This window comes from Platalea leucorodia (genome assembly GCF_965183815.1).
Source record: "Platalea leucorodia genome assembly, contig: HAP1_HAP1_SCAFFOLD_92, whole genome shotgun sequence".
NCBI classification, from domain to species: Eukaryota; Metazoa; Chordata; class Aves; order Pelecaniformes; family Threskiornithidae; genus Platalea; species Platalea leucorodia.
In genome coordinates, this window is record NW_028121435.1 from 332,596 (window position 1) to 359,319 (window position 26,724).

At 46.2% G+C, this 26,724-nt stretch overlaps 1 protein-coding gene across 1 annotated transcript; it reads right to left on the reverse strand.

Annotated features, from left to right (window-relative positions):
- Nucleotides 1-11,874: 11,874 nt before the first annotated feature.
- On the reverse strand, nucleotides 11,875-20,742 carry LOC309603455 (uncharacterized protein; the record flags this gene model as incomplete). Its single annotated transcript, XM_082338303.1, is given in 17 exon segments — nucleotides 11,875-11,913; nucleotides 11,915-13,355; nucleotides 13,765-13,853; nucleotides 14,245-14,359; nucleotides 14,792-14,820; nucleotides 14,938-15,076; nucleotides 15,538-15,638; nucleotides 15,827-15,967; nucleotides 16,370-16,481; nucleotides 16,883-16,965; nucleotides 17,488-17,558; nucleotides 17,721-17,788; nucleotides 17,956-18,058; nucleotides 18,221-18,331; nucleotides 19,519-19,719; nucleotides 20,510-20,708; nucleotides 20,710-20,742. Coding segments are annotated over 17 exon segments (3,075 nt in total), but the record flags the coding sequence as incomplete, so codon positions are not given.
- Between the last annotated feature and the right edge of the window lie 5,982 nt (nucleotides 20,743-26,724).

A 26,724-nucleotide genomic window follows, 5' to 3' on the forward strand; every position in this document is an offset into this window, starting at 1 on the left:
CAGCTGCCCTGGCCCCAGCACCTCCCCTGAGGCCTGTCCCGCAGCCCCAGGCCCCCCACAGCCTGTCTTGGCAGCAGCAAGCTGGGCCTCGGGCGCACTCGATCCTCCGTGAACACGGGTGCCGTCAGCGCCAGCGCAGGGAAGGAGCAGTGCCTGCAGGAGCTCCTGCAGCAGGAGGGGCTCCAGCCTGGGGCCGGCTGCGGTAATTACGGTTCTTTCCCTCTCCCAGAGGCTGTGCTGAGGGCTCGGTTGTCTGGTCCTCCCCTGGGGATGTCGTTGGCTACATCTGGCTCAGGCTGAAGTTGCAGAGATTGGAAAAAGGTGAAGCGGCTGGAAAAGGACACACAGGGGATCTGGTTGGAAGCAGCCCCCAGCTGCAGACAAGAGACAGATGGCCTCTCCACGTGAGGAAGGGTCCTCCTGAGTGTTCCCCAGCGGACCAGGTCACCAACGTGCACCACAGGGTCTGTGTGTGTAACCAAGAGTACGGTACAGCCATGTAGCGTCTGTGTGTACGCGTGTAAGGCTGTCTATCCAGGAAGCCTCGTATTGTAAGAGCTGAGAGAGGCAGAGACGGAAGTGTCTGAACTGTAATATTCTCCCCGCAGCACTGAGAGTGGGAACTGTGGTGAGTCCTGGGCCCCTGGGGCCATGTTGCCCCTCTTCTGCGTCCAGGCCCCTCCCTGTGCCTCTGCCCCCCACCCCTTTCCCTCACTGGTGCCGCTTTTTTGCTTCCCTGTACCTCTCTTCTGTCTGTTCTTGTATCCTGCTCGCTGTTCCTCCCTCTCTAGTTTCAAAGCCCCTCTCTTTCTCTGCCATTCTACCAGCCCCTTTGGTTTTTCTTGCTCTACGTCTGTCCTGCTCCTCGCCCCTCTTTTCTTCTTCCCCTCTCTCTGTCCTGCAGCCCATCGCTGTTTTCTCATTCTCTGCCTCTTTGTTCCAATCTGCATCCCTCCCTGTTTTTCACACTCCCTGGCTTCTTCCCTGTCCTGCTTTTTCGCTCTCTGCCTGTATGCCCCACACCCTGCCCCCATCCTCTCCTTTCTCTCTCTCCTTCCTTCTCTGTCTCTCTCCCGCCCTCTGTCCTGCTCACCGTCTCTGGGTTTTTCTTCATTCTGTATCCCACTGTCCCTCTCCTTCTTCCTGGCCATCTCTTACTCTCGCTGTCCCTCTCTGCCGCTCCCTGATCCCCTTTCTTGTTTTTGTCGTCCTCCATCTCTCCACAGGGCTCCTGATCCCTCTCTTTCTTTCTCCATCCCTCTGCGAGGCTCAACATCCCTGTCTTTCTCTCTCTGTTGTCATTCTTGTGTGTTGCTCCGTCCTGCTCCCTGTCCCACCATTTCTCGCTCTATGCCGCTGTCCTGCTCCCTGACCCTATTCCTTTTTCACTCCCTCTCTGTCCTGCTCCCTGCCCCCCCCCCCGCGATAATTTCTCCATCTCCCTCCTGCTCCCTGTCCTTATTTTTCTTTCTCTGTCCTGCTCCCTCTTTCCGCCTCTCTTCCTCTGTCCCTGGTGCTTCTTTCTCCATCTCTGTCCAGATCCCTGTCCCTTTTTCTTTCCTCTTGCTATCCCCCTCTCCTTTTTCTTCTCCCCACCTTTTCTGTCCTGCAGCCCAGCGCTGTCTTTTCCTTCTCCACCTCTCTTGTCCTGCTGCCCAACCCAGCCTTTTTCCCCCTCCATCTCTGTTCTGCTCCCTGTCTCTTATTTTTGCCTCTCTGTCACTTCGTTCTGCTCCCCGTCCCTTTTTATCTCTTTCTGTATCACCCTGCCCTGCTCCCTGCCCCTGCCTTTGTCTGACTATCCGTGTCCTGCCCCTGCCCTTGTCTTCCCTCTTTGTCCCCATCCTTCTTCCTGCCTGTCTTTTTCCTCTCTCTATCCCTCTCTCCCTGCTGCTTCTTTCTCCACCTCTCTCCTGCTCCCTGACCCTTTTTTCCTCTCACTGTCCCTCTGTCCTGCTTCCTCTCCCATCTTTTCTGTCTTTATTTCTCTGTCCCACTGCCTGCCCCATCGTTTCTTGCTATACCTGCCTGTCTAGCTGGCTCTCCCTTTTCCCATTCTCTTTTTCTCTGTCCTGCTTCTTGGCCTTTCTTTCCTCTTCCTCCATCTCTGTCCTCCAGCCCACTGCTGTTATTTCTCCTCTTGGTCTCTTTGTCCAGATCCGACCCTCTCTTTATTTCTTAGACCTCTCTGTCCTGTTCACTGTCCTTTTTCTCTCTCTGTCTGTATGTCCCCTTCCCTGTCCCCATCTTTCTCTATCCCCCCTTCCTTCTTCCTCTCCTTTCCCCTGCTTCTCTATCCCTCCGTTCTTCTCCCCAACCCTACTTCTTCATCCTCTATCTCTCTGTAAGACTCCTTATCCCTGTTTTTCCATCTTTCTGGACTTTTCCCTGCACCTTTCTTTCTCTCTCAGCTCCTCTGTCTTTTCCCTCATCTTATTATTCTCTTTCTAGTCCTTCTCCCCGTCAGCTTAACCTGAATGACCAGGTATCCCTGTGCTCTGGTATTTACCTGTGTCATGGTTTAACCTGGCGGGCAGTTAAACACCACACAGCCGTTCGCTCACTACGCCCCAGTGGGATGGGGGAGAGAATCAGAAAAAAAGGTAAAACTCATCGGTTGAGATAAAGACAATTTAATAGGCCAGAAAGGGCAGGGAAAATAATAATCATGATACAAGAATATACAAAAGAAGCGATGCACAATGCAAGTGCTCACCACCCGCTGATCGATGCCCAGCCCATCCCTGAGCAGCCGCCTCACCCCTCCAGCCAGCCTCCCTAGTTTTTTGTTCAGCATGACGTCATATGGTATGGAATAGCCCTTTGGCCAGTTTAGGTCAGCTGTCCTGGCTATGCTCCTTCCCAGCTTCTGGTGCACCTGGCAGAGCATGGGAAGCTGAAAAGTCCTTGACTAGTATAAACACTATCTAGCAACAACTAAAAGCTCAGTGTGTGATCAACATTATTCTCATCCTAAATCCAAAACACAGCGCTATACCAGCTACTAGGAAGAAAATTAACTCTATCCCGGCTGAAACCAGGACAGCCTATCATTGCCCTAGGGAAGATCTGTGTCTTTAGGGCTAAGGATCATTTAGGAGCTCATCTCCTTATGTAGACAGCAGAGCTAGGTGTAGTTAAAGCAGAGGTTCTCAGCTGGTGCTCTGTGCATCTTGTTGAAAGAGCAGGCTGTGGGCCTTATTTTGAAGGAAGGTTTCTTGTTCTGCACTTATTGCTCCTAGGGAGGCTGCACAGGAGCGGTGTTGGGGTCTGCAGAGATGGGTGGGACCTGCTGTCATTCCTCGTAAACGTGGACTGGACTTCTCCATATGGTCTTGAACGAAACCAGACTGCCTGCGTATGTTTTTCTTCCCCAGCTCCAATTCCAATCTACGTGCTTTGTGCTAATAAACAAGAGGCCCTGAGCTATTCTCCAGATGTCAGTGGCTGCCAGTTAGCAGAGAACATTGCTTACTCAGGTAATGGTGCAGCTGGTCTGTGATCAGGGATGCGTACTTGCATGATGGGGCTTTCATGAACGTTCTCCGGTCTTGCCACTTCAAAGCCCTTCTTTTTTCTGGAAATTTTTAAGACCGCATTTCTTCTGGGGTTCAGATTGGAGCTACTTAATGTTGAATGGCTGATATAATGGGCTCTGTCAAATGTGAGAGAGAACCCTGCTTTTTTGCTGTTGTTTTCTAACACTCGCTGAACTTTGGTAAGCAAGAGGAAGAGTGGTTGAAAGAGCCTGTTCTTGGAGAGTAACACATTCCTGTGGCATGCCCGTCTTTGTATGGTGAGGGTTTCCTACCTGCAGTAGATTTTGCTGGGCTGTGAGGCTGTATTGGAGTAGCAGAGGTAAGCAGTGTCATCTCTAAAGGTAATGAAGCTGTAGCAAAGCAAGCAGGTAAAGATGGTTTCTTCCTAGAATGATGCCAGACAAAAATAGTAACAAGGCAGTTGCAATTGGCTTTTTTATGCAGTCCTCATACGGAGCTTTTGATATTGATTGATTTCTGGGAAGCAAGGCGGCTGTGAGGAAAGAAAAAAAGGCTTCTTCACCGTAGGCAGGGTTTGAGCCTTTGTGCTAGAACAGGTTTTTACTACAGTTTACGAACACAGAAAATGAGCTGCCTGTAAGGAAAGTTTCATTTCATGCTTTTATTTCATTCTTCCATTCCATTCCATTCCATTCCATTCCATTCCATTCCATTCCATTCTTTTGATTCATTCATTCTTTCATTTCATTCTTTCATTTCATTTTTTTCATTTCATACTTTCATTTCATCATTCCATTTCATGTCATTCTTCCATTTAATTTAATTTCATTTTATGATTCCATTTCATTTCATGATTTCATTTCTTTAATTTAATTTAGTTTAATTTAATTTCATTTAATTTCATTTCATTTCACTTCATTTCATTCTTTCATTTACTTTCATAATTTCATTTTATTATTGGATTTCATTCTTTCATTTCATGTCATTCTTTCATTTCATTCTTTCATTTCATTTTATTATTTCATTCATTTCATTTTATTAATTTCATTTCATTCATTGCATTTCATTTCATTTGTTTTCATTATCTCATTTAATTTCATCATCTCCTTTAATTTCATTTCATTTCATTTCATCCTTTCATTTCACTGTTTCATTCCATGGGCAACCCTTCAGGGGACTCTCTGTAGGACTCTCCTTTGAAGTCTCCATAGGTCTCTCCTGAGAAGGGTCTCTGGGACTCTCTGGCAGCCAAGTGGGGAGGACCCACCCCACCCTACTTCCTCTTGGGGTCCAATAAGGGGGATGTCGCCACCCCCCCGAGAGGGGTGGCATCCCCCAGCCTCGCTGCCACCACTCAGTCCTCGGCGCAGTTGCCCTCCTCCCTGTATTCCAGGAAGCTGGGGAGCTGGTTGAGGAAGGTGGTGCTGTTGGGGGTGTCGGGGACATGGGGGACGGTGTCCTCACTGTCTCCCAGGCCGGCCGCCACTGCTCGCTCCCTGGGGCAGCCGCCCTTCGCCACGTACTCAGAGGGGTCGGGGAGCTCACAGAGGAAGGCAGTCAAGCTGGGGCTGTCAGGGACGTCAGGGATGGTGGTGGTTTTGAGCCAGGTGAGCATATCGTTGATGTTGGTGTCACCTGCCTGCAGAGGAAAGGCCTCGGCGAAGGTGTCTGGCCCCTACTCGGGAAGGTCTGCAGGCTTCCCTGGGGCTGCTGGGGTGGTCACTGCTGCTGAAAAGGCAAACAAAGCCAACCCAACCCCAAGGCGGTGGGGTGGCGGGGGACCAGGGCGGGTAGGGACATGCAGCAGGCAGGAGCCCGTGGGGTACAGGGGCTCCCCCTGGACCACAGCCCCAGGCCTATCGGCTGGTGGGGTACCAGTGTCCCCGTCACCACCTGCTCTCCCCAGCCATAGGCAGGGGGACAGGGAGTGGCCACAGTGGGGAGCTGTACCCCTCGGGAGACCTGCACCGTGGGGCAGAGCTGCGCCCCGCAGGGGAGCTGCATGACAGGGGGGAGCCGCACCATCTGGGGGAGCAGCACCCTGCAGGAAAGCTGCATCCCAGGGGGAAGCGGCACCCTGCAGGGGAGTTGCACCACCTGGCCCGGGGCTCCCAGGGACCTTGGCACCCCCTGCAAGATGGTGACCCGGGCCAGCTGGTAGGTGATGGTGGGGAGCTGGGCAGGCTTACAGGACACCGGCAGCCCCATGACAGAGGGCGGTGACTGGCGGTGGCATGGCCGGGGTGGTGAAGCTCACGCTGGGCACCTCTGACGCCATCGGCAGGCAGAGAGGGAACCTGTCTGTTGGGGGAAGCAAGAGCAACGGGGTGAGATTTGGTGGGCAGAGCCAGCAGGGGGGTTACTTGGAGGGCAGGAGCACCATGAGGAGCAGGAGCCTGCTGCTGTGCCTGCCACGGTGCTTGGTCAGTGTAGCGTTTGTTTGGGGCAAACAGCGTTCGGGGGGGGGGGGGGGGGGGGGTGTCCATCCCCATGGTTTGATTTTTCATACCACAACAACTTCCCATTTCAATTATTTCCCATCCTGCTGATGATTTCCTGTCCTCAATGCTGATTTCCCATCTCCACTGTGGTTTCCCATCCCCACAATGGTTTCCCCTCCCGATGATGGTTTCCCATGCCAATGATGATTTCTCAGCCCTGTGATGGTTTCCTATCCCGATAGTCTCCCATCCCCACGATTTCCCATCCCAAGCATGATTTTTGGCGGGAGGTGAATTTCCTGTCCAAGGGGAAGGGATGGGGCTGGCACCAGTGGCCCTGCAATGCCAACATGTGTGTGCTGCCCCATCCTGCCCTGGTGGTGGGGATGGGGTGCTTTTGGGTTGTTTTTGTCCCCCCCTTCTCTGCCCGGGGCGGGGCAACTGCTGCTCCTAACTGTAGTGGAACCAGTGCCCGTATCAGGACCATGCGGCCATGATGGGGAGCTGTCAGGAGAATTTGGCAACTGGCCTATGCCGACCGAGGAGAGAGGCTGGGATACAAAGTATAGCGTTACAAGAGGAATTCTTGCATTTGTGCGCGTGAGCTGTCCCATTCAACCTGGGGCACCCTGAGTGCAGTCTACAGATGGTTCTTACACCTTTCAAGCATTCAGGTGCAATGCTTGTTGCTCATTGCCTGCGTCTGTCTTTTTGGGAGGGTCTGCAGCATGGACCTCCTCCCTCCATTGACCCACCACAGTGCGCCTGCATTTAATGCCTGCTGTTCAACATTCTTTCAGAGCTGCGATCAGAACCTTCATCCGGAGGAGAGCTCTTCGCCTCATGACCTCATGAAGAAAATGCAAGAGCAGAAGGAAGAACTGGGCCTGATGGTGGACCTGGCATCCAGAACTCACTAGTATGGGCCAGAGGTCAGTCCTGGTCTTGCTGTTGGGGAAGCAAAACTCTGTGACATTCATGTGCCCCTTCCTGGGGAGCGCTGGTGGGGCCATGCCAGGGGTCCGTCCCGAGTGCAGGGAAGCATCACAGGGCAGTGGGCAGGCGTCCTTCCCTGCAGGGTCTGCCAGTGCAAGGGGTACGCCAGCGGTTAGCGAGAGCTGCCAGGAGCCTTCCCCTGTGCCCTGGCTCAGCCAGGCTCTGGGAGCACCCCCAACGGATGCTCAGACTCTGAAGGAAGTGAGGAAGAGACGTTAGAGGGACCCAGAGCCTGGCAAGGTGTGGGCACGAGCTTGACAGGAGCTCCTGGGGTGCAGGGCATGCTGCTGCACCCAGCAGACCTCCGGCCTGGAGCCTGAGTGCCATGACATGGGAGACGTAGACGGGACAGTTCTCCTCTGACCTCGCAGAGCTGTGGAGGGAGAAGTAGAAAACATTGGGGGGTCGAGGAGGAGCCCACATCTCCCTTGCCCTGAGCAGCCCAGTCAGCCCGTACCCACTGCTGACATGATCCTGTTGTGGATGGGGTGGATGTGCTTAGTGAGCCTGGTGGTGAAGACAGAATCATAGAATCATAGCATAGTTTGGGTTGGAAGGGACCTTTAAAGGTCTAGTCCAAGCCCCCTGCAATGAGCAGGGCCATCTTCAACTAAATCAGGTTGCTCAGAGCCCCGTCCAACCTGACCTTGAATGTTCCCAGGGGTGGGGCATCTACTACCTCTCTGGGCAACCTGTTCCGGTGCTTCACCACCCTAATCGTAAAAAATGTCTTCCTTATATCTAGTCTAAATCTACCCTCATTTAGTTTAAAACCATTACCCCTTGTCCTATCGGAACAGGCCCTGCTAAAAAGTTTGTCCCCATTTTTCTTATAAGCCCCCTCCAAGTACTGGAAGGCTGCAAGAAGGTCTCGCCAGAGCCTTTGCTTCTCCAGGCTGAATAACCCCAACTCTCTCAGCCTTTCTTCGTAGGAGAGTTGTTCCATCCCTCTGATCATTTTTGTGGCCCTCATCTGGACCCGCTCCAACAGGTCCACGTCTTTCCTGGGCTAAGGGTGCCAGAGCTGGATGCAGTACTCCAGGTGGGGCCTCACCAGAGCGGAGCAGAGGGGCAGAATCACCTCCTTCGACCTGCTGGCCATGCTTCTTTGGATGCAGCCCAGGATATGGTTGGCCTCCTGGGCTGCGAGCGCACATTGTCGGCTCATGTCCAGCTTTTCACCCACCAGTACCCCTAAGTCCTTCTCTGCAGGGCTGCTCTCAATCCCTTCATCCCCCAGCCTGTATTGATACCAGGGGTTGCCCCGACCCAGGTGCACGACCCTGCACACTTGGCCTTGTTGAACCTCATGAGGTTCACATGGGCCCACTTCTCCAGCTTGTCCAAGGCCCCTCTGGATGGTATCCTGTCCCTCAGGTGCGTCAACCGCACCACTCAGCTTGGTGTCATCTGCAAACTTGCTGAGGGTGTGCTTGATCCCCCTGTCTATGTCACTGATGAAGATATTAAACAGTACTGGTCCCAATACGGACCCCTGAGGGACACCACTTGTCACCGATCTCCATCTGGACATTGAACTGTTGACCACCACCCTCTGGATGCAACCATCCAACCAGTTCCTCATCCACCAAACAGTCCACCCATCAAATCCATCTCTCTCCAATTTAAAGAGAAGGATGTTATGGGGGACCGCGTCAAAGGCCTTACAGAAGTCCAGACAGAGGACATCTGTAGCTCATCCCTTGTCCACTGATGTAGTCACTCCATCATAGAAGGCCACTAGGTTAGTCAGGCAGGACGTGCCCTTGGTGAAGCCATGCTGGCTGTCTCGAATCACCTCCCCGTCCTCCATGTGCCTTAGCATAGCTTCGAGGAGGAACTGCTCCATGATCTTCCCAGGCACAGAGGTGAGCCTGATAGGTCAGCAGTTCCCAGGGTCCTCCTTTCTACCCTTTTTAAAAATGGGTGCAATGCTTCCCTTTTTCCAGTCACCAGGGACTTCACCTGACTGCCACGACTTTTCACATATCTTGGAGAGTGGCTTGGCAACTACATCAGCCAGTCCCCTCAGGACTATGGGATGCATCTCGTCAGGACCCATAGCCTTATGTATGGTCAGATTCTTCAGGTGCTCACGAACCTGAGCTTCTCTTACAGTGGGAGGGACTTTGCTCCCCCAGTCCCCGTCTTGCGGTCCATCCACTTGAGATGAACCTTCTCCTTGTCTGTTTTTAGCAGTTTGTCAGTCTTGTTTATTGGTGGGGGTACGCTTTCTTTGACCTTCCTTTTCTGGCTGACATACCTGTAGAAGCCCTTCTTATTATTCTTTGCATCCCTTGCCACGTTCAGCTCCAGCTCCAGCCTTGGCTCTTGACCCCATGCCCACACAACTGGGTAGCGTCCCTATACTCTTCCCAGGATACCTGTCCCTGCTGCCACTGCCTGTGCCTTTCCTTCTTGCCCTTTAGTTTGACCAGCAGGTCTCGACTCAGCCATGCCAGTCTCTTGCCTTCCTTTCCTGCTTTCTTTCTTTTCGATACCTGGGTATCGAGAGCTCTTGCGCTCTATGGAAAGTGTCCTTAAAGATCTGCCAGCTCTGTTCTGCTTCCTTGTCCTTGACAGCAGTTTCCCAGGGCTTCCTATTGACTAACTCCTTGAAGGGCTGGAATTTTGCTTTCCTAAAACTCAGGGTCGTGGCTTTACTCTTCACCTGACCCATATGCCTCAGGACTGCAAACTCCACCAGTGCATGATCATTGCAACCCAGGCTGCCTCCAATCTTGACGTCACTGATGAGCTCATTTGCGTTGGTGACCAACAGGTCCAGTATCACATCCCCTCTGGTAGGGCTGTCTGTTACTTGGCTTAAGAAGTTATCCCCAATGCATTCCAGGAGTCTCCTGGATTGCCTGTAGCTGCTCACCGTACCACTTTTCCAGCAGATGTCGGGGTGGTTGAAGTCCCCCAGCAGGACGAGAGTCTGCGACCACAAGGCTCCCTATAGCTGGAGTAAGGAGGCTTTGTCAATAGGCTCCCCTTGATCGGGCAGCCTGTAGTAGACACCAACCACAAGGTTCCCTTTGTTGCCTCGGTCTCTGATTCTTACCTACAAGCTTTCAACCTGCTCATGGTTATTCTTCAGAGACAGCTCTTCACACTCTATCCATTTCTAGATGTAGAGGGCAACCCCTCCGCCCCTCCTTCTTCACCTGTCCCTTCTGAACAGCCTGTAGCCGTTGATAGCCGCTCCCCAGTCATGGGACGTGTCCCACCAAGTTTCAGTAATGGCAACTAGGTCGCAGCTTTCTAGCAGCAGGGTGGCTTCCAACTCCTCCTGTCTGTTGCCCTTGCTGTGTGCATTGGTGTAGAGGCACTTCAGCTAGGCTCTGTCACCTTCGTAGAGGAACACCCCTTAATTGCTTTGTGGCTCCTATTACCTCAGGAGCCCCTGGCTCATCTGCATAAGACTTCAACTGCGCTGCAGTGTAGCCAGCACGTCTCGGAGCAACAGGCTGAGGGCCCTTGCTAGCAACCCATCCCTCTAACCTTGGTGTGTCATCCCACAGCTTGTCATGGGCAAGCCTGATATTATCCTCCTCGGATATATTCCCCACAGCCAGAAAGAAAGAGTGGGACACGGCCGCTGAAAGAGGAGAAGGGGCACCTGAAGCCTCCAGCCCTCGTTTCCAAGGCCAATGTTAGCCCAGAGCCGGCTGGAGCCAGGCTGGAGCCAGGCTGGGAAGTGCAGCGCCTGCCCTCCATGCTGCCTTCCCTCTGACCAGGAGATCGGCTGCTTCACAAGGAAGAAGCTGCAGGGCTTTGCGCAGGACCTGCACTGGCTTGGGCACACCAGCATAAATTGGGGGCAGCCGGGGGGGACGGCAGCCCTGACTGCCCCACACCACTGGGAATGGCCACTGCAAGGCTCCCCAGGCCCCTCCAGACCCTGGGGGCTGCCCCTCCCCTGACAGCCCAGCAGGGACGTGCGTGCTCTCTCCTTGCAGAACGCCGCCGGCTTCGGTCTGGGACGCTGCTCCTTCTTCCCCATCCCCGACATCGTCTTCACTGTCAGGCTCACCAAGCATTTCTGCCCCATCCACAATAAGATCATGCCAGTGGTGGGCACGGGCCGGCCGGGGGGCCCACGGCAGGGGAGATGTGCGCTCGTCCTTGACGCCCTGATGTTTTCTCCTTCTCCCTCCACACCTCCGCAGGGTCAGAGGAGACCTGTCCCTTCCACATCTCCCACGTCACAAGGCTCAAGCTCCAGGCTGGGGGTCTGCCAGGTATGAGAAGTCACCTTGCTTGTATGGGGCTGCCCGGTGGCCAGACTGGTTCCCAAGGCATGCCAGGAGCTGTACTTCTGGGGCACAGGGCTGCTGAAACCCTCCCAGCATCGTCTGGTGTCATAGATCAGTAACGCCAGCAAGACTGACTCCAGGGACATCTGGATCAATAGGCAAGCAGCAAGAACGCTGCAAAACTAGAGTTGCTTTGCAAAGTTTGACTCTGATTAGTAATCGTTAGCGTGGGTGATAGTGAGTAGGCAAGTCGCCTTGTACCTGGACAACTGAAGGCTTTAAGAACCCTGTGTAAAGGCACATTCGGAGTGCCCCGATGGGTCTGGGACACGGTCTCTCCCTGAGACCTCCCTGGTGCCTCCCCTCAAATTGTTCTGTCTTCCCCCCCCCCATACAAATAAAGGGTGCAGAGCAGGAGGGTGTGAGTGATAAGGGGGTGAAAAGGGGCGTGGCCTCCGGCAGAGGGATGTAAAGCAGCGGTGGGGACAGCGTGACTGGAGCAGAGCCGCAATCGTTTAACAACGTTTATTGGGGGGCGAACACATCCCAGCCAGATTATGCTATATAAACAACTTAGAAACAATGGAGAACAGGCAGACATGAGAAACACCCAGAAAAGAATTAGGAAAGAATTGCTGATTATGCTGGAATCCTGGCTTACTTTTAAGCTTTCTCTCAATGTTTATCTGGGAACTTCTTTTTCTTCTTGACTTTCTATACATTTGTTCATTCTTTGGTCACCTATCTTTCGGCATTTCTTTTCTATTTCACTTCTGCTTCCATCTATGTGGGTATGTCTTCTTTTGCCACTTCTTAGTTTTCCTTTTTCATTTTCCCAGGAAGTGTCCCAGAAATTTGAAAGAGCTGACACAGTTGGAAGTCCGTGCCTTTCACGGGAGTATTTTTCTGATTGCTGCTGAGGTATTGAGCAATGATGGAAGTTTGCTCTGTGGCTGCTAAAGTGATGTATGTCTTCCTCTCTAGAGAGTGCGCTGTGAGGCCATCTGCTTTTGCAAGGATAATCCTTATGTGACCTGTTGTTGCAAGCTTGACTCAATTTGTCAAAATCTCTGTCACAATGAGAAGACTTTCTCTCTCTGCCATCCCTTGTTCCATGAGAGGAATAATAATCATTGTTGCAGTGTCTGCATTTTTCCCATCTCCGTGGTTCATCTTGACAGTCTCTTTCTCTGCTGCATGTTCTCTCTCCTTTGGAATGATAATACCTATGCCTGTCTTGTTCTGTTCTTTCTCTGCTTTGGGAGCTAGAATGAGAACATTTTCCTAAGCTTCTGACATTAGTTGGACTGTTTCTTTCATTATGAGAAGATCTACACCCGCTTTCATTGCAATACTCCCGCTTATGACGATTTTGCTTCTTTCTTTCCACACTGCAAGAGCACCCCCTCTTCTGGGAATGATCATCTGCTTTGCTTCTGGTTTGCTTCTCCTTCTCCCTCTCTTCAGTGTCCGAGTTTTCTCTCTTCTTTCGGTAGTGCTCTTTGTCAGTTTTTTGAGAGTTGTATATTTTTTTCTGATCCTTTTTCCCGTGTTTATCGTCTTCACATGTTTTATTACTCAGTCCCTCATTTCCTCTAGAAAATTGACTCTCCAAAGCTTTATCCAGCTTTGTAATAGAAGAGTCATTAACAGGTGGTACCTCTACATAGTTCTTAGAGATGTCCTTTGTATCTTGGCATTTATCTGTAATATCTAGAGACGCAAGTTTTTTAGAAATCCATTTAATGTCAGACTTTATCGAGGAAGTTTGCCCTAATTTCTCTGTGCTCTCAGGAGACCCTTTGATGTACAAAGGTTTTCCTTTTGCAACTCGCTTGGGTTCTTTTGATCTTCTTGGTTTATCTTTGTCTCTGCTGTCTTCAGACTCGCACTGCCCAAGGAATTCACCTTCCGTGTCCAAGGGTTTTTTCCTGGCCTTGTACTGACCACTGATATTGGGATGTGCATTATGAGCTTTTGTTATAGTACTTCCAAAAACTTCTTTGGTAGGAATTGTTTCAGAATGTGACTGAGTAAAAAGATTCTCAACCTCACAGCGGAAGTTGGAAGGAACCTTCCTGGATTCTTTACAGGCTTCCATCACTATAGTTTCTGTAAGAGCATCATTCTCAGAAGACTTCTGAGGTCCAGGGGCACTGCACAAAATAAGAACACGTTTTTCATTTGCAAAAGTCCATCTAACAGACAAATGTTAGGAGTGAAAACCCCTTAAGTAAAAACATTGGTGCCTACTGGAAAACTCTGAAAAACATTGCCTTTAGAAAGCTATTCTTACACCTTCCTCAGAAAGAGGAATAGAAAAAGTATTCCAGACAATGCAAAAAAATGGAAAACCATTCTATGAAGAAACAAAAGTTTTCCAGGAGGCATCCGCCTGTATTTAATATCAGAATAATATATGCTCAGTGCTGATGTTTGCAGCACTAGATGTACAGTGTGGAATTCTCTGTACTGAAATCTTTCTATTAAATAGTATTAGTAGACAGGTAAAACAGTGGAAAACTTGTATGAAACCTTGTTTTAATCAGAGTGTACTCATTTTACCTTATTTCCTCTGATAAGCTGTTCAACTGGCTGTATGCGACAGATTCTATGATTATTTCTTGAGGAACCAGCGACAAAGCTATAGGCACCTACGATTAAAATGTAGAAGTTAACAGACAGAAAAAATGCTGTCTTTAGTAGAAAACTACTGTTTGCAAAATTTCTGCATTAGAAGTTAAACAAGCTCACTTTGAGTTATAGGCGCTATCCCCATTTTACACATCACCCCCCTCCCCCGCCCCCCAATATACTTTATGAAACTTATGAAGTATGAGCTCAGCTGAATTTCTCTTAAGCTCACATGTTCTCATATGTCAGCTCAGCTCTGCAAATTCTAGTGGGATAATAGCACAAAGTGTTACGACGACATCTCTGCTGCCTGTTTTCTCGGTATTTCGCATGAATTAGGAACGTTATAATGCTCCTGAATACCGCATACATCACAGGTGAGAAGTTCTAGATGGAACAAACATAACTCACTGTTTCAAGCAATCCATTTGTTTTAGAAAAGGAAATCTCAGAGGGTTTAACAGGTTGGACTTGGCAAGTGGAATCAACAAGTTTCACTCCATTTTCTTGAGATTCATTATCTAAACTAATACTTAAGTGGTCTCAAGAGCGTAGTTCTCAGTGCTTTGGAAAGCTGACTTGGAAGTATAAAGTAATGAAGTAGCATGGCTGCACAATTTAGGATTAGAATCACAGAATCGTTTAGGTTGGAAAAGACCTTCAAGATCATCAAGTCCAACCGTTAACCTAGCAATGCCAAGTCCCCCACTAAACCATGTCCCCAAGCACTACATTTACACGTCTTTTAAATACCTCCAGGGATGGAGACTCAACTACTTCCCTGGGCAGCCTGTTCCACTGCCTGACTACCCTTTCAGGGAAGAAGTTTTTCCTAATATCCAACCTAAGCCTGCCCTGGCGCAACTTGAGGCCATTTCCTCTCGTCCTATCGCTTGTTACTTGGGAGAAGAGACTGACCCCCACCTTGCTACAACCTCCTTTCAGGTTTCAATAATACTGGCTGCAGCATGAGGGCTGTGAAGAAAGCTGCAGTGTGGGAGGGAAAATAAAACTCAGATGCTAAAAAGCAACAACAACAAAACCCCACACCAAACCCAAAACCCACTCTCAATTTGGTGCAATTCTCTGTCCCCCTCAAATTACCTTATTCAGATGAGGAGGAAGGCGTGGTCCCAGAAATCCAGCCTGCTTACTACTAGCCCCCCACTGACCAAGGAATGAATGGGGATAGGATGGCGCTGGTAAGTAAAAAGCACGGTCTCCGAGTGTCAAATCATAGCGCCTGGGGAAAAGAGCAGTGATCTTAGTTTAGAGCATTTCTTTCAGCCTGTTCTTGCATTCACCCCTCTCCTATAATTTTATAGAAACAGTTCATATGACACAGAAGACATATACGGAAGACTTAACCAAGACTACAAACTGAAAATTAGATAATGGTCTTCCTACAATGACTATCCTTTTCGGAGCAATAACTCATCCTTACACCATCTATGGCCTTAATTTCTCCTTCTTTTAAATTAGCCTGCTACAGAAAGCAGATATATAGCAACGTACACAAGTGCAGCAGTTTAAGGCCAAGCAGTGAAAGATGCTAAATGACAGGGGGAATTTCTGGTTAGACAGAACTGGATCATACAAATAGTAATCGTGTCTGAGGACAGAAAGAAAAACACTTGAAAAGAAGAAAAATCTCAATAACGGGAAAGTAAATCTATTCTGAACACATTTAGTATTTGTTATTACCTGACATAAAAAAGTACATAAGCCTGCTGTTTGAGAACTGTTTGGACATCAGAAAGGTCAACTGAGGCATCATTCATGCGATACCAAAGTCCATTACCGGCCTGCAAGTAAAGACAATGATATCTTTAGTGGAATTGCATGTTTTCCAAATGACATCACAGATGGAACACTACAGAACAAAACATACCAAAACAAATCAAACAAAACATATAAGGCAACCTTTTCCCCTAAAAACATTTTAGTTTGTCAGGACCGATTTTACCCTATTAGAAGTCAAGCTGATATCTACCTTTATGAAGCAGAGATAGTGTCCTGCCTTGCACCTCAAGCCCCTATGGACAAGAACTGCATATAAAGCATAGATGAGTGGTTCTCCAACTGACTGGGACATAGATGCTCGAAGATCCAAATATTCAGGATATTTTACATTCTAAAGAAAGACCAAGAAGATTCAAAAATTATCCGGAAATACTTCAGGGATAGCCTGAGAAAAACACTTCTAAAAACACAGACTAGGATTATACGAATATATTTTTTGATTCATTGAAAAATACCTGTTCTCATAAACAACATTTAAGGGTTTAAGTTGCAGAGAACTGTTTTCTGCAGAATTAGCTCTTTAAGAGTAAGGTATATTCTTATGGTCACACAGGAACTTTATCGTTATTAAAAAGGAAACAAGAAGCCATAGCTGTTATATTGACTTTTCTTGGACTATAGAAGTTAGTCTATAGTTATTGCCTGCCAACGTTAACAACTTTTAAATGAGTATTCATCTTTGGGAAATCTCCCATTCCGAGAAGATAAAGTTGCGTTACAGCTGTAAATATACCTTGTTGATCTTTCCACCTCTAGGATTTGCAAATCTTTTCAGTGATATTGTGAGAACGTTGGGAGAACGATGTATCGTATACCTCTTTGATGCAGGAACCATCTCTTTACACCTTAAAAACAAGCACAGACAAATGCGTGGACATGCCTTTTATCTTCTGGCCATATGAATATTTCCGTGTGCAATTTCACACTTACAAAGGCTGACGAGCCCCAGTGTAGACAATACTAGGAATAAGAGTCTACTGTGAGCTAACGGCCACACTTCTTCTAATATATTTCCAAATACTCAAACAGAAACACCAAGATTACTCTCTTAGAAACACATGTGTTCTTTTCCAAGCTTTGAATTCTTTCAGCGTAGCGGTTGTACAAAGAAAATGAAATGAAAGAGCAACAGAGAGCTGTCTCATTATCTTATTTCCAAACAAAGTCAAAAGATAACTTATGCTCTAAGTCATGCAATACATTAAACACGTATCCTGGATTAAGATGCACTTAGTAATGATCTTACTTGCTACACTTATAGCTATTTTCACTGTCTAGTTGTTCCGGTTTCACAAATCGTTCTAGAGCTCCGGTGACAGATGTAACTGCCTGGATGAGTAAGAAAGTAGAGCACTAAGTCACTGGAAATGCACAACTTCAAACACGTACTAGAAGTAGTTCATGAGAGAACCTTGCTAGTTCATACTTAAGTGTATGAACTTCAGCTGCTGTGAACCAGCAAACACTCATTTACCTCATTTGAAAACGATGCTACTTTGAACTGAATAAATTTTGCAATACCACAGACAGCATCATCTGTGGTATGCTTTGGCATCAATGAGAACAATCAAACCCATCAGTCTGACAATAGATGTATATTGAAGTAGAATAACCGAGAAGTACGATAGTATCACTGTTTGTGTAGCTATAGTTATTATTTTTCCAGCTTAAATCCAGTGCAAACATGGAGACCCTTTTCATGGCTTCCACCGAAGAACAAAGTCCAATCGACTCCCATCCACCACCAAGTTCTTTTCTTTTAACAGTATATCTTTTTAAGTGAAACGAGTTTATTTTAGAAAGCTCTACAAGCCTTTGCACATCGCGACCCATATTCACAAAACGTCTTACCTTTATATCCAAAGTAATATCGAGGAATGGCTCGTACGTATCCGAAACTGCTTGGCAGTTCAAGCACTTTACTGGAATCAAAATGCGAACGCTTAACAATATGTGAAGGAGACTAACTGTGCCAATTTAAATTATTAATACATATTACTTTAGTCAGACTACAAACTCCTTTACTACAGACAGACAAAAAGACACAGGCCAGTTTGAAGGACAGTAAGAGTTTGAAAAAGTACCTCGGGATCTTAGATATCCTCCAAATATTTGATAAATAAGCGTGGTGGCTTGAGAAGATCTGTCTAATCTGGAAAGAAATTATCATCAGACCTCAGAAGATTTAAGGCACAGGGTTAACTCTTCAACGAGTCTTTCTTTTTATGAAAACCAAGGACATAGTTTTTAATTTATGATAGTAAATAAAGGAGTAAGAGGGGCTAGAGAACATTTAAAAGTTAATTTGTTTATCCTTACTTGGTGCTTCCCTTCAAGCAAGCTTTCTGCAAAGCCTCAACAGTGAAGCGTAAGAATTCATGTGCATCCTCCTGACTGCCAAAATTGAAATGTTTTCCTATTCCTAAAAAATAAGAAGGTTATTATATGTATCTCAAATAAAATGAAAGAAAACTCCTATTTCTAAAATCTCTCTTCTTTAAAGGATCAAAATCATTTCTATGCATCAAATAATTCCTTGAAAAATTAAAAAATATAAAAAATAAAACCATCTGAAAGGACTTACGTTTAAGGCCATTGATAACAGATGTAGGTTTGATGGCATGATTAGAGCAACGCAGGACCTGGTTAATGTGCGTTTCCATCGTGCACATCATACAGAAGCCTTCTTCAAGACCTGAAGAGTGAAAGAAGAAAGCATCCCAGTCCAGTCATACCGACATTGCTACAAAAAACCCTAAAAAAATAATAATCTTTAACTTATAGGTACAATGTCCACTCTCCATGCTACATTCTCTTCTCCTAAGGTGTCAATATCCCAACAGTTTTGTGACATTTTATTACACAGAACTGCATAGAATAAAAATGTCTATTAAGTCTGTATTAAAGTGCATTTTCCGATGAGAAATCTAAGTAACTATTGCAATGTCATTGTTTTGCAGGCTGACAGGAATGTGAACTCCACAGACCACAGAACATATGAGGAACCAATTGATGACATTGATGACACAGCACTAAGAGAGAATGTGCGTTCTTTTCAGCACACTGCTGTTAGGTGAGCTACATGACACAGAGCTAAGAATCCTCTGGGAGAAAGGAAAGATTCAGGTAATGTATGTATTAGTATTTCTGCCCTCCTTTTTTCAACAGGATTCTTAACCGAAATAATTTTTAGATACGGTGAGAAACACAGTTAACTTTCTAGGAATAAATACTAAGATACCAGACTAGAAAGCATACAGGCGCCTCTGTAAAAATACACATATATGGACATGAAAAGAGGCTTCTAGTCCTAGATAAATTCAAGGATAAAAACAAAATTCAAAGAACACAAATTCAAGGGTTTAAAAAATACAAAAATTTATTTAGAATAAAATCAGTCCAAATTTTAATACAGTCCCACACAAATGCCTGTTTGAGTTCGTAAGAGATTAGTTCGTAGTGCTTTCTAGTTGTTGTTTTTTTTAATGGGTCAACAGTGAACATATCATTTATCACAACATTAGTGCATTACAGTATCTAGGCTGTGAAGCCTAAGAATCTATGATGCCATCATCTTAATTTTTATCACCTTTCTACCAGCAGGAAACCCAAAGGCCAAATGTTCCTCAAGTGCCTTACTTTACAGTGCACTTCATTATTCACATGAAGCAAGAAATGATCTCTTTTTTGAAGCTTTACCATGGTGCGTTAAATGAACAAATGCACTTCGTATGCTATCCCGAGCCTCCTGATAATATAATGTTCAAAGGCAGCTTCTACAGACAAAATAGGACAACTAAGAGTTTTCTTCACAGAACCGCTGTTGTTCTTTCACCTTCAGAGCTGTCCAACAGATATGTAATAATGTTAGAAAGTACTCACATGACTGGGTGTGCTCACGAGAAAGCATGTAATTGGCAAGAGGAGGCGTGTAGGTCAAACATTGTAGAATGGAATTAAGGAAACATGTATTGCCAAGATTCTGCAGTCCAACCCCAACGCTTTGTGTTTGTTGCCAATCCATACAAATTTTCTCAGGGGGAAAAAGAATCCTTTGTGGCAGGGCAATTCCGTCATTAACAACTGCAAGAAAATTGTATTTGAAAAGAGATGCACTGGTTTCATTTTAAAAAGGATATTTAAAAAGTAGCATTCTGCAGGAGCACCCAGAAGAACCAGCTATACTCCAAAACACAAGAACAGGTGACGCACAGCTTTGACGCTGCCACTCCAATTTGCTGGTCAACACAGTGTTTTGGACAATAGTTTATTCATCTGTTTTAATTCTTCTAATGCAAGACAAACTACCACTCTGATTTTAGTAACTTCTGCCAGGTTTCTTTCCATCTATAGCCTTTAATCTGATTATTAGGTCAATTATTGGTTTTTTCCTTACTGCAACTTAAACCACAAGCTTATACTTGTAATTATATGGTAATAAATATAAGAACTAAGACAGAAAAATAAGCAAGTAACTAGCACAGAAGGTAACCCTACAGATACCAGATCTCTTCCTGAGCAGCGTTATCATTCAAAGACTTGTGAATAATGGAAGCCATGAATAGCAATGGTAAAACGTGCTTTTCTCTGCGTAACGGAAAAGACCTGGATAAGTCTGTGTTTTCTAAAAAGCTCCCCATAATTGACTCAAAATAGATCAAAACTAAGCTACAAATAGATTGTAAATAGATAAAACTAACTTCTGCAACACCAGTCGCTTCAGTTGCCTTAGGGAATTCACACAACTGAAGTCTACCGTTGAAGTCTTTATTCGTCATAGTCCCATTTTATAGCAGTGCAACAAATAAGAACTGCGTTTTCTACTTTTCTTTTGTTTTTAAGAAAAAGGAGGGAGGGCAAAAGACACACTTACCTAGATCTCTTTGGGTGAAAGGCCTAGGTTTTTGAGACGATGTACAATAAATAGCACCTCCAGGTCCTTTTTCCACAGAGACTTTGTTTGGATCTTCTGCAGGTGGTACCTGGCCCAAATTTGCGGTGCGTGACGTCATTTTTGTAGTACGGTGTTTCTTAGGTTTGTCGGACTGCCTTGATGATGATTTTTTAGATTTTTGAAGATTTTGACTTGTTAACTATGGTCGTTGTTCACATCTGTAACAGAGGCAAAAGTTCTGGTTGACATAAGAACGTGAAGAAGCATTCCAGAAAGAAAAGAATAGGAGAAAACCTGTCACTTAGTCTCAAAGAAATAACTTGAAGAACTAAATAGCTGATAAGAATGACTTAAAAAAAACCAAAACGAAACCCCAAACCAAGCCAAAAGTAAACACACAAAGCAGTGTGTGTTTTGTTTCCCATCAAAACTGTATCGATATTACTTTTGACTTCTGCAGAGCCGGTGACTGATGACATTTCTTACACTTTCATGGGTTTTTAATCCATTACAGTTATGAAGACCTTCTTTTTAAAAGGAGCTGTGAGCAGTGTTTGGGTACAATTTTGGCAGCAGCACTTGTGGTATTTTGCACTTATCACATTTACAACTCTTACTGTTGACTGAAAAGTTGAACCAAAAAGCATTTTTTTCAGTCCTGCTTATGTAAAGCTGTACGTTTTTCCCTGGCAAAACAACAGAGGAATGTAAACCGTAAAATGGAAATGCTGAGTGAAAAAGAAAGCAAAACAAACCCTCATCCCTCAAGGACAAAAGGCAATAACTGATATGAAGTCCTTTTTAAAATGCTGATTAGGTTTCAAGATGATACCTCTTTAAATGTGTGTAATTGTGTGTGCGTAGTAAGCTGCTGAATAATGACATGATCAAGTATCAATTTCTATGTGTAAACTTTTGCTACGATCTTACTACAGCACGTAGGGCCTTTTTAAGTTTAGGGAAACGATAAACTTAACAGAGGGTTTAAAGCATAAGGTGCTTTGTTATACAGAAATAACCGAGAGAACAACGCATAAAGCAGTTTCAGATTGATGGCACAACTTCATTGCTATTGATAAAACTTAAGGTAGATTAAACAAAGCACAGTAAATTAGAGAACGTCTAGTCCCACGAAAGACAAATTGTGTGCAAAGCCTTTAATTAGATCTTCTTCCCTTTCAATTTTCAATTTAAAGTCCACTCTATACACATTTTCCATTTCTGAGAAGACAGGACACAAAACGGGAAAATTCCCCTCTCATTTTACTGAGAAATGAAGACATCCTTGTCCATTTGGAAGACTAAGATGACAGTTCTTGGGCTCAGTGATTTTCAGGTAAGATCCAGTCTTCAAATTGCAGATACCACTGGCATTTCCGACTGAAAGGAAATTTTTCCTTTTCCGACTGAGAGGGAAAGTGTTTCAACAACGTATTTAAAACATATTTGCGGGACAAAAACAGAATCAAGACTGCAGTGAAAGGCAAGCAGAAGAATATTATCACAAGAAAGCTTGAGCATGGTATTGACCAACGAGGTAAGCCTTGTGTATTTTTTAATTTATTTTTGACACTTGAGTGATACATTACCAGATATCAGGCACTATACAACAGCAAATATCAACGCTAGTAAGAAAAAATCAGATCCACCACTCTTTCAAAATATGTCAATATAATTCTCCATTTGGGCATCTCTCTCTGACAAAGAAGTACAAAAACTATGAACGCTGATATTTTTTCCTCACCCACTGTTCCAACATACATACAGATTCTGTTCCTATACCACTGCTGAACATAAATTTACATTGTCATGTGTATTGAGTGTTATTTCCCTGTGCAAATGTTGTAACAGACTTTTCCCAGTATGATACTGAAAAGTAAAACAGATAAAAGAGATCTTTTCCTACCATTTGGAATTTTGCATCAGCGTTGTTTAGGTTTTTTCAGCAGTCTCATTACAAAACACATCAGTTATGAGTTGGATCGAAATATTTAGATTTGGTCTCCACTTCGCATACAATAAATCACAGGTTACATAAACACCTGCACAAGCCAGGTTCCCGTGCCTGCCATATTGTTACAGAAGAAATTTGATCAACTGCATTCTTCTCTCTGAATACTCTCGTTTAGCATTAGTGGCTTAGCATTAGCAGCTGAAGTAGTTGAAGCCTTAGGCCACAAGGGCTGACCGAGAGTAAACTTTTTGATAAAGCTAATGCTGCTAACAAAGAACTAGCTGAATCCGGCAGATACGAGCGGAGTGAAGAAGATAAGGACCAAGGAGACAATTCCAAGAGAATTAAGTAACTTCAGAAGAAGGCCAGCCCAGCGACAGTGAAAACCAGTAAGAAATCAAGAGACCACCGCCTGGAAGTAAGCGAATGGACTTGGGGTTGGACTTGGGGTGATGAGTGGTACAGGTATAATTGGGAGGCGTGAACTGGGGTAGGGGTCCCTCTCTGGAGGCACCCAGCTCGAGCTGTAACCTAAGAACTAATAAAAGAGTAATTAGAAGCCTTCACTCGGACTTTGCATTCTCAGTGGGTTCCTAGGGTCGGACCCTGTTGCAGTGGCTGGCGTGTGTAAATCCGTAGCAGCTTGGCACCCCAGGTGGGACCTAGGCGACCACTGTCAGAACCTCTCGTCTCCAAATGTCCAACCGGCACCAACAGGTGAGTTCAGCTGGGATCTTTGGCGACGGGAGGCACCAAACCTAGTGAATCTTAAATTCCTGCTTCAAAATTCTAGAGTCTGGTAAAACAGTGCACTAAAGGAGAATTGCACTGCCTGATCAGCATAAGAGGCAGAATTTTAGAATGGGCAATACTTTTGGCATAGAAAAGGGGACGCCCTTAGCCAAAGTATTGGAAAACTGGCATAAAAACTATGGTACCAAAGGAATAGGGAAAAAGAGATTAGTAACATTATGCCAAGAGGACTGGCCACTCCTTACACAAGAGGGCAATCCGGCAGAAGGGTGGCCACCGCAGGGAACCCTTGACCAACAGGAATTAACCTTCCTGCGTCAACATTTGGAGGACAGGTTCCCTGCACAAATGGACTATTGGTACGTACGGGATAATCAGGCATTTGCTAGGTGAAAAGAAAAGCCTAGAAAAAGTGGGAAAAGTTCCTTTTGAAATACTGTGAGTATATCACCAGCCAGAACACTTGTGGAATCTGCTCTACCCTATGCTCTGCTCTCTGCTTTGGCTTCTCTATCCCCCCGACTCTCATCTACTCCTATTTTCCAGGCCCCTTACAGGTGGTGCCAGTACCAGGAACAGCTGCGCCTGGTCCAGGTGGGGTGCCCCAGGTAGCCAGTACAAGGGCCTACCAACCCTGGGGTCCCCAGGATTTGATTGCTTGGAGCCAACAGACTCCCAGACTTAGAGAGGACCCAGAGAAAGCGTTACACATCATGAAGGGAATACTACGGTCGTATGACCCTACCTGGGGAGATGCGCAGATGCTTCTTGAAGCCTTGTTCACCCCAGACAAAAAGCACGCAATTCTTGATGTGAACCGTCGCTGGGCAGAACAAGGGCGAGATGCAGCTGCCCAGACAGCCTGGCCGACTGTGGATCCCAGCTGGAATCATAATGTAGATGCAGACTATAGTCAATTACAATTACCTAGACAAGGCTTAGAAGAGGCTATACCTTTGGCAGGACAGAAAACTGCAAACTGGTCTAAAATAAGGGAGTGTCAGAAGCTAATCGTCCTGTAGCGGTCTCTGCTTTTGTGGACCAAACAGCTCCGGATATTAGAAAGTATTTTTCTAAACATGTCCCCGACTGGCCGGGGAAGACAACGGACGAGGTAGTGCATTTGGCTACATTTGTATACAATGGTCAAGATGAGGACAGGGTTAAGGAAAGGAGACACCAGAGGAAAGAGGAAGTAAGTGTGTTTGGGGCTGTGCTGAGGGAAGGGTATGGAGTAAGGAGAGAGAGAGAGGCTGGGGAAGAGCCAGAGGGGGCGGATGGAATCAAAGTGAACGTGACTTTCGTCTGGGAGCTAATGACTGTTGTTGCGCTTATTGTGGGGAATGGGAGCATATGAAACGGGAATGTCCCATGAGGCCAAGAGGGCCCCGGCGACCCAGAACTGGGAGGTATCAGATGAATATCGCCAAACAGCAATGACAGGAGGAGGGAGACTCAGATGAATCTCAGGGTATCTATGGGTGTTGGAGTACTAAACTGAATCATAAGGGTCAAATTGTGAGAAAAATAGAAGACAAGAAAATATCATTCCTAGATGACACAGGAGCCACTATGTCACTTTTGAATTTCAAGCCTAAGGGGCAACTCTCAACCAAGAGCATATTGGTTCAAGGAGTCATGGGAAAAAAGGAACAATCACTTGGCCAGCCAATGTTACTACGGATAGGTGGCCAGGGGCTGCGGGGAAAATTTTGATCACAGAAGAATCACCTATGTGTTTGTTGAGATGAGACCTATTACAATCCCTAAATGCCCAGATCTGTCTGTCCCCAGAACGGGTAGAACTTACAGTAGCAGGGGTCTGTCTCACCGCCGAAACTTCGCCCAAAATTCCTGGGGTTCCACCTGAACTTATTAAAGTATCTTCAAAATTGTGCAGCTCCTCCGGAATGGATGTGAGTTTACTGAAACCGGCACAACCCGTCTCCATAAAAACAAAGAGAGGAAAGCCTGTAGCAATCAAGCGGTGTCAAATTCCCAGGGAAGCAGAAAAATGTATTTGGAAACAAATCGACCAAGATCTGAAAAAAGGGGTTTACGATCATGCAATTCCCCGTATAATACCCCTATTTTACCTGTAAGCAAAAATAGGTTAGACAAAGAAGGAGATCCACAATATCAGTTCGTACAGGATCTCAGAGCAATAAATCAACACGTAATTGTACCTCATCCGGTGGTTCCGGACCCATCAACAAGACTATTACAAATTCCACCTTGGGCAAAATACTTTACTGTTATCAATTTAACAGCTGCGGTTTTTAGTAGAGCATCTTTTAGAAGAGCAGAAGACAGCCAGCATCTGTTCACATTTACGTGGAAAGGTCAACAACTAACACGGACCCGCTTGCCCCAAGGGTTCACTGGGTCTCCTACGATATTCTCCCTTTTCCTTAAAGATGACTTGAAAGATATTATATTACCTGGAGGTTCCATACTTTATGCAGATGATTTGTTACTTGCCAGCGAGACATACGAAGATTGCTAGAAAGATACTATTTGTCTACATACTGCTTTAGCAGAAAAAGGTCACCGTGCCTCTCTTTCTAAGCTTCAGCTGTGTCAGCAGGAAGTAAAATATTTGGGATTCATATTAAAAGAAGGGCAAAGATTAGTAGAGCCAGAATGGGTCCAGGCTATTGTAGAAATAACAAAGAAACAACGGACAGGATTTTTAGGCACAGTAGGATGCTGCTAGGGGTGTTAAGTAAGCCCTTGACAGAAGCTACCAAGGCAAGAGGAAGTGGTGTCCAGAGAGACAAAAGGCTTTCCAAGCTATAAAAGGAGCTTTAGCTTCTGCTCCATTGCCGGATGACTGCAAGCCCTTTGAACTCTTTGTGCACGAGAACGAAAGGGGGAGCTAGCAGAGCCCTTACTCAATAGTTGGGTCCTCACTGCTGACCTGTGGCACATTTCTCAACTCAGCTGGATCCTGCAGCACTTTCCTGCAACACTCACCATTGACATCACAAACACCTGCACAAGCCAAGTGTCCTTTCATTATCAATCAGATACTCAGACAACAGCTGCCTCAAAAGCACCCTGGAAAGCCAGAGGCCTGCTTCTGCTCCACCACCTAATCAGTCATCAGTGACACCACATGCACCTGCACACAGAAGGTTCCTGCTCCAGCCCTATCACGTACTCAGTTGCCTATGACATCACAAGATCCTGCTCAGGCCAGCTGCATGCTCCTGCCCTGGCAGCTCCAGAGCCAACATTGACATCACAAGCACCCACAAAAGCCAGGTGTTCATTCATACCCAAACAACTCCTTAGACACCAGTGACATCACAAACAGCTGTACAAGCCAGGTGCCTGCTTCTGCCCTGAGACGTTCTCAGCCACCTATGACATCACGAGAACCTACATCAGCCAGCTGCATGCTCCTGCCACAACTGCTACAGAAGCACCAGTGACATCAGAAGCACCCGCACAAGCCAGATGCATAGTCCTGGCCTATCAGCTA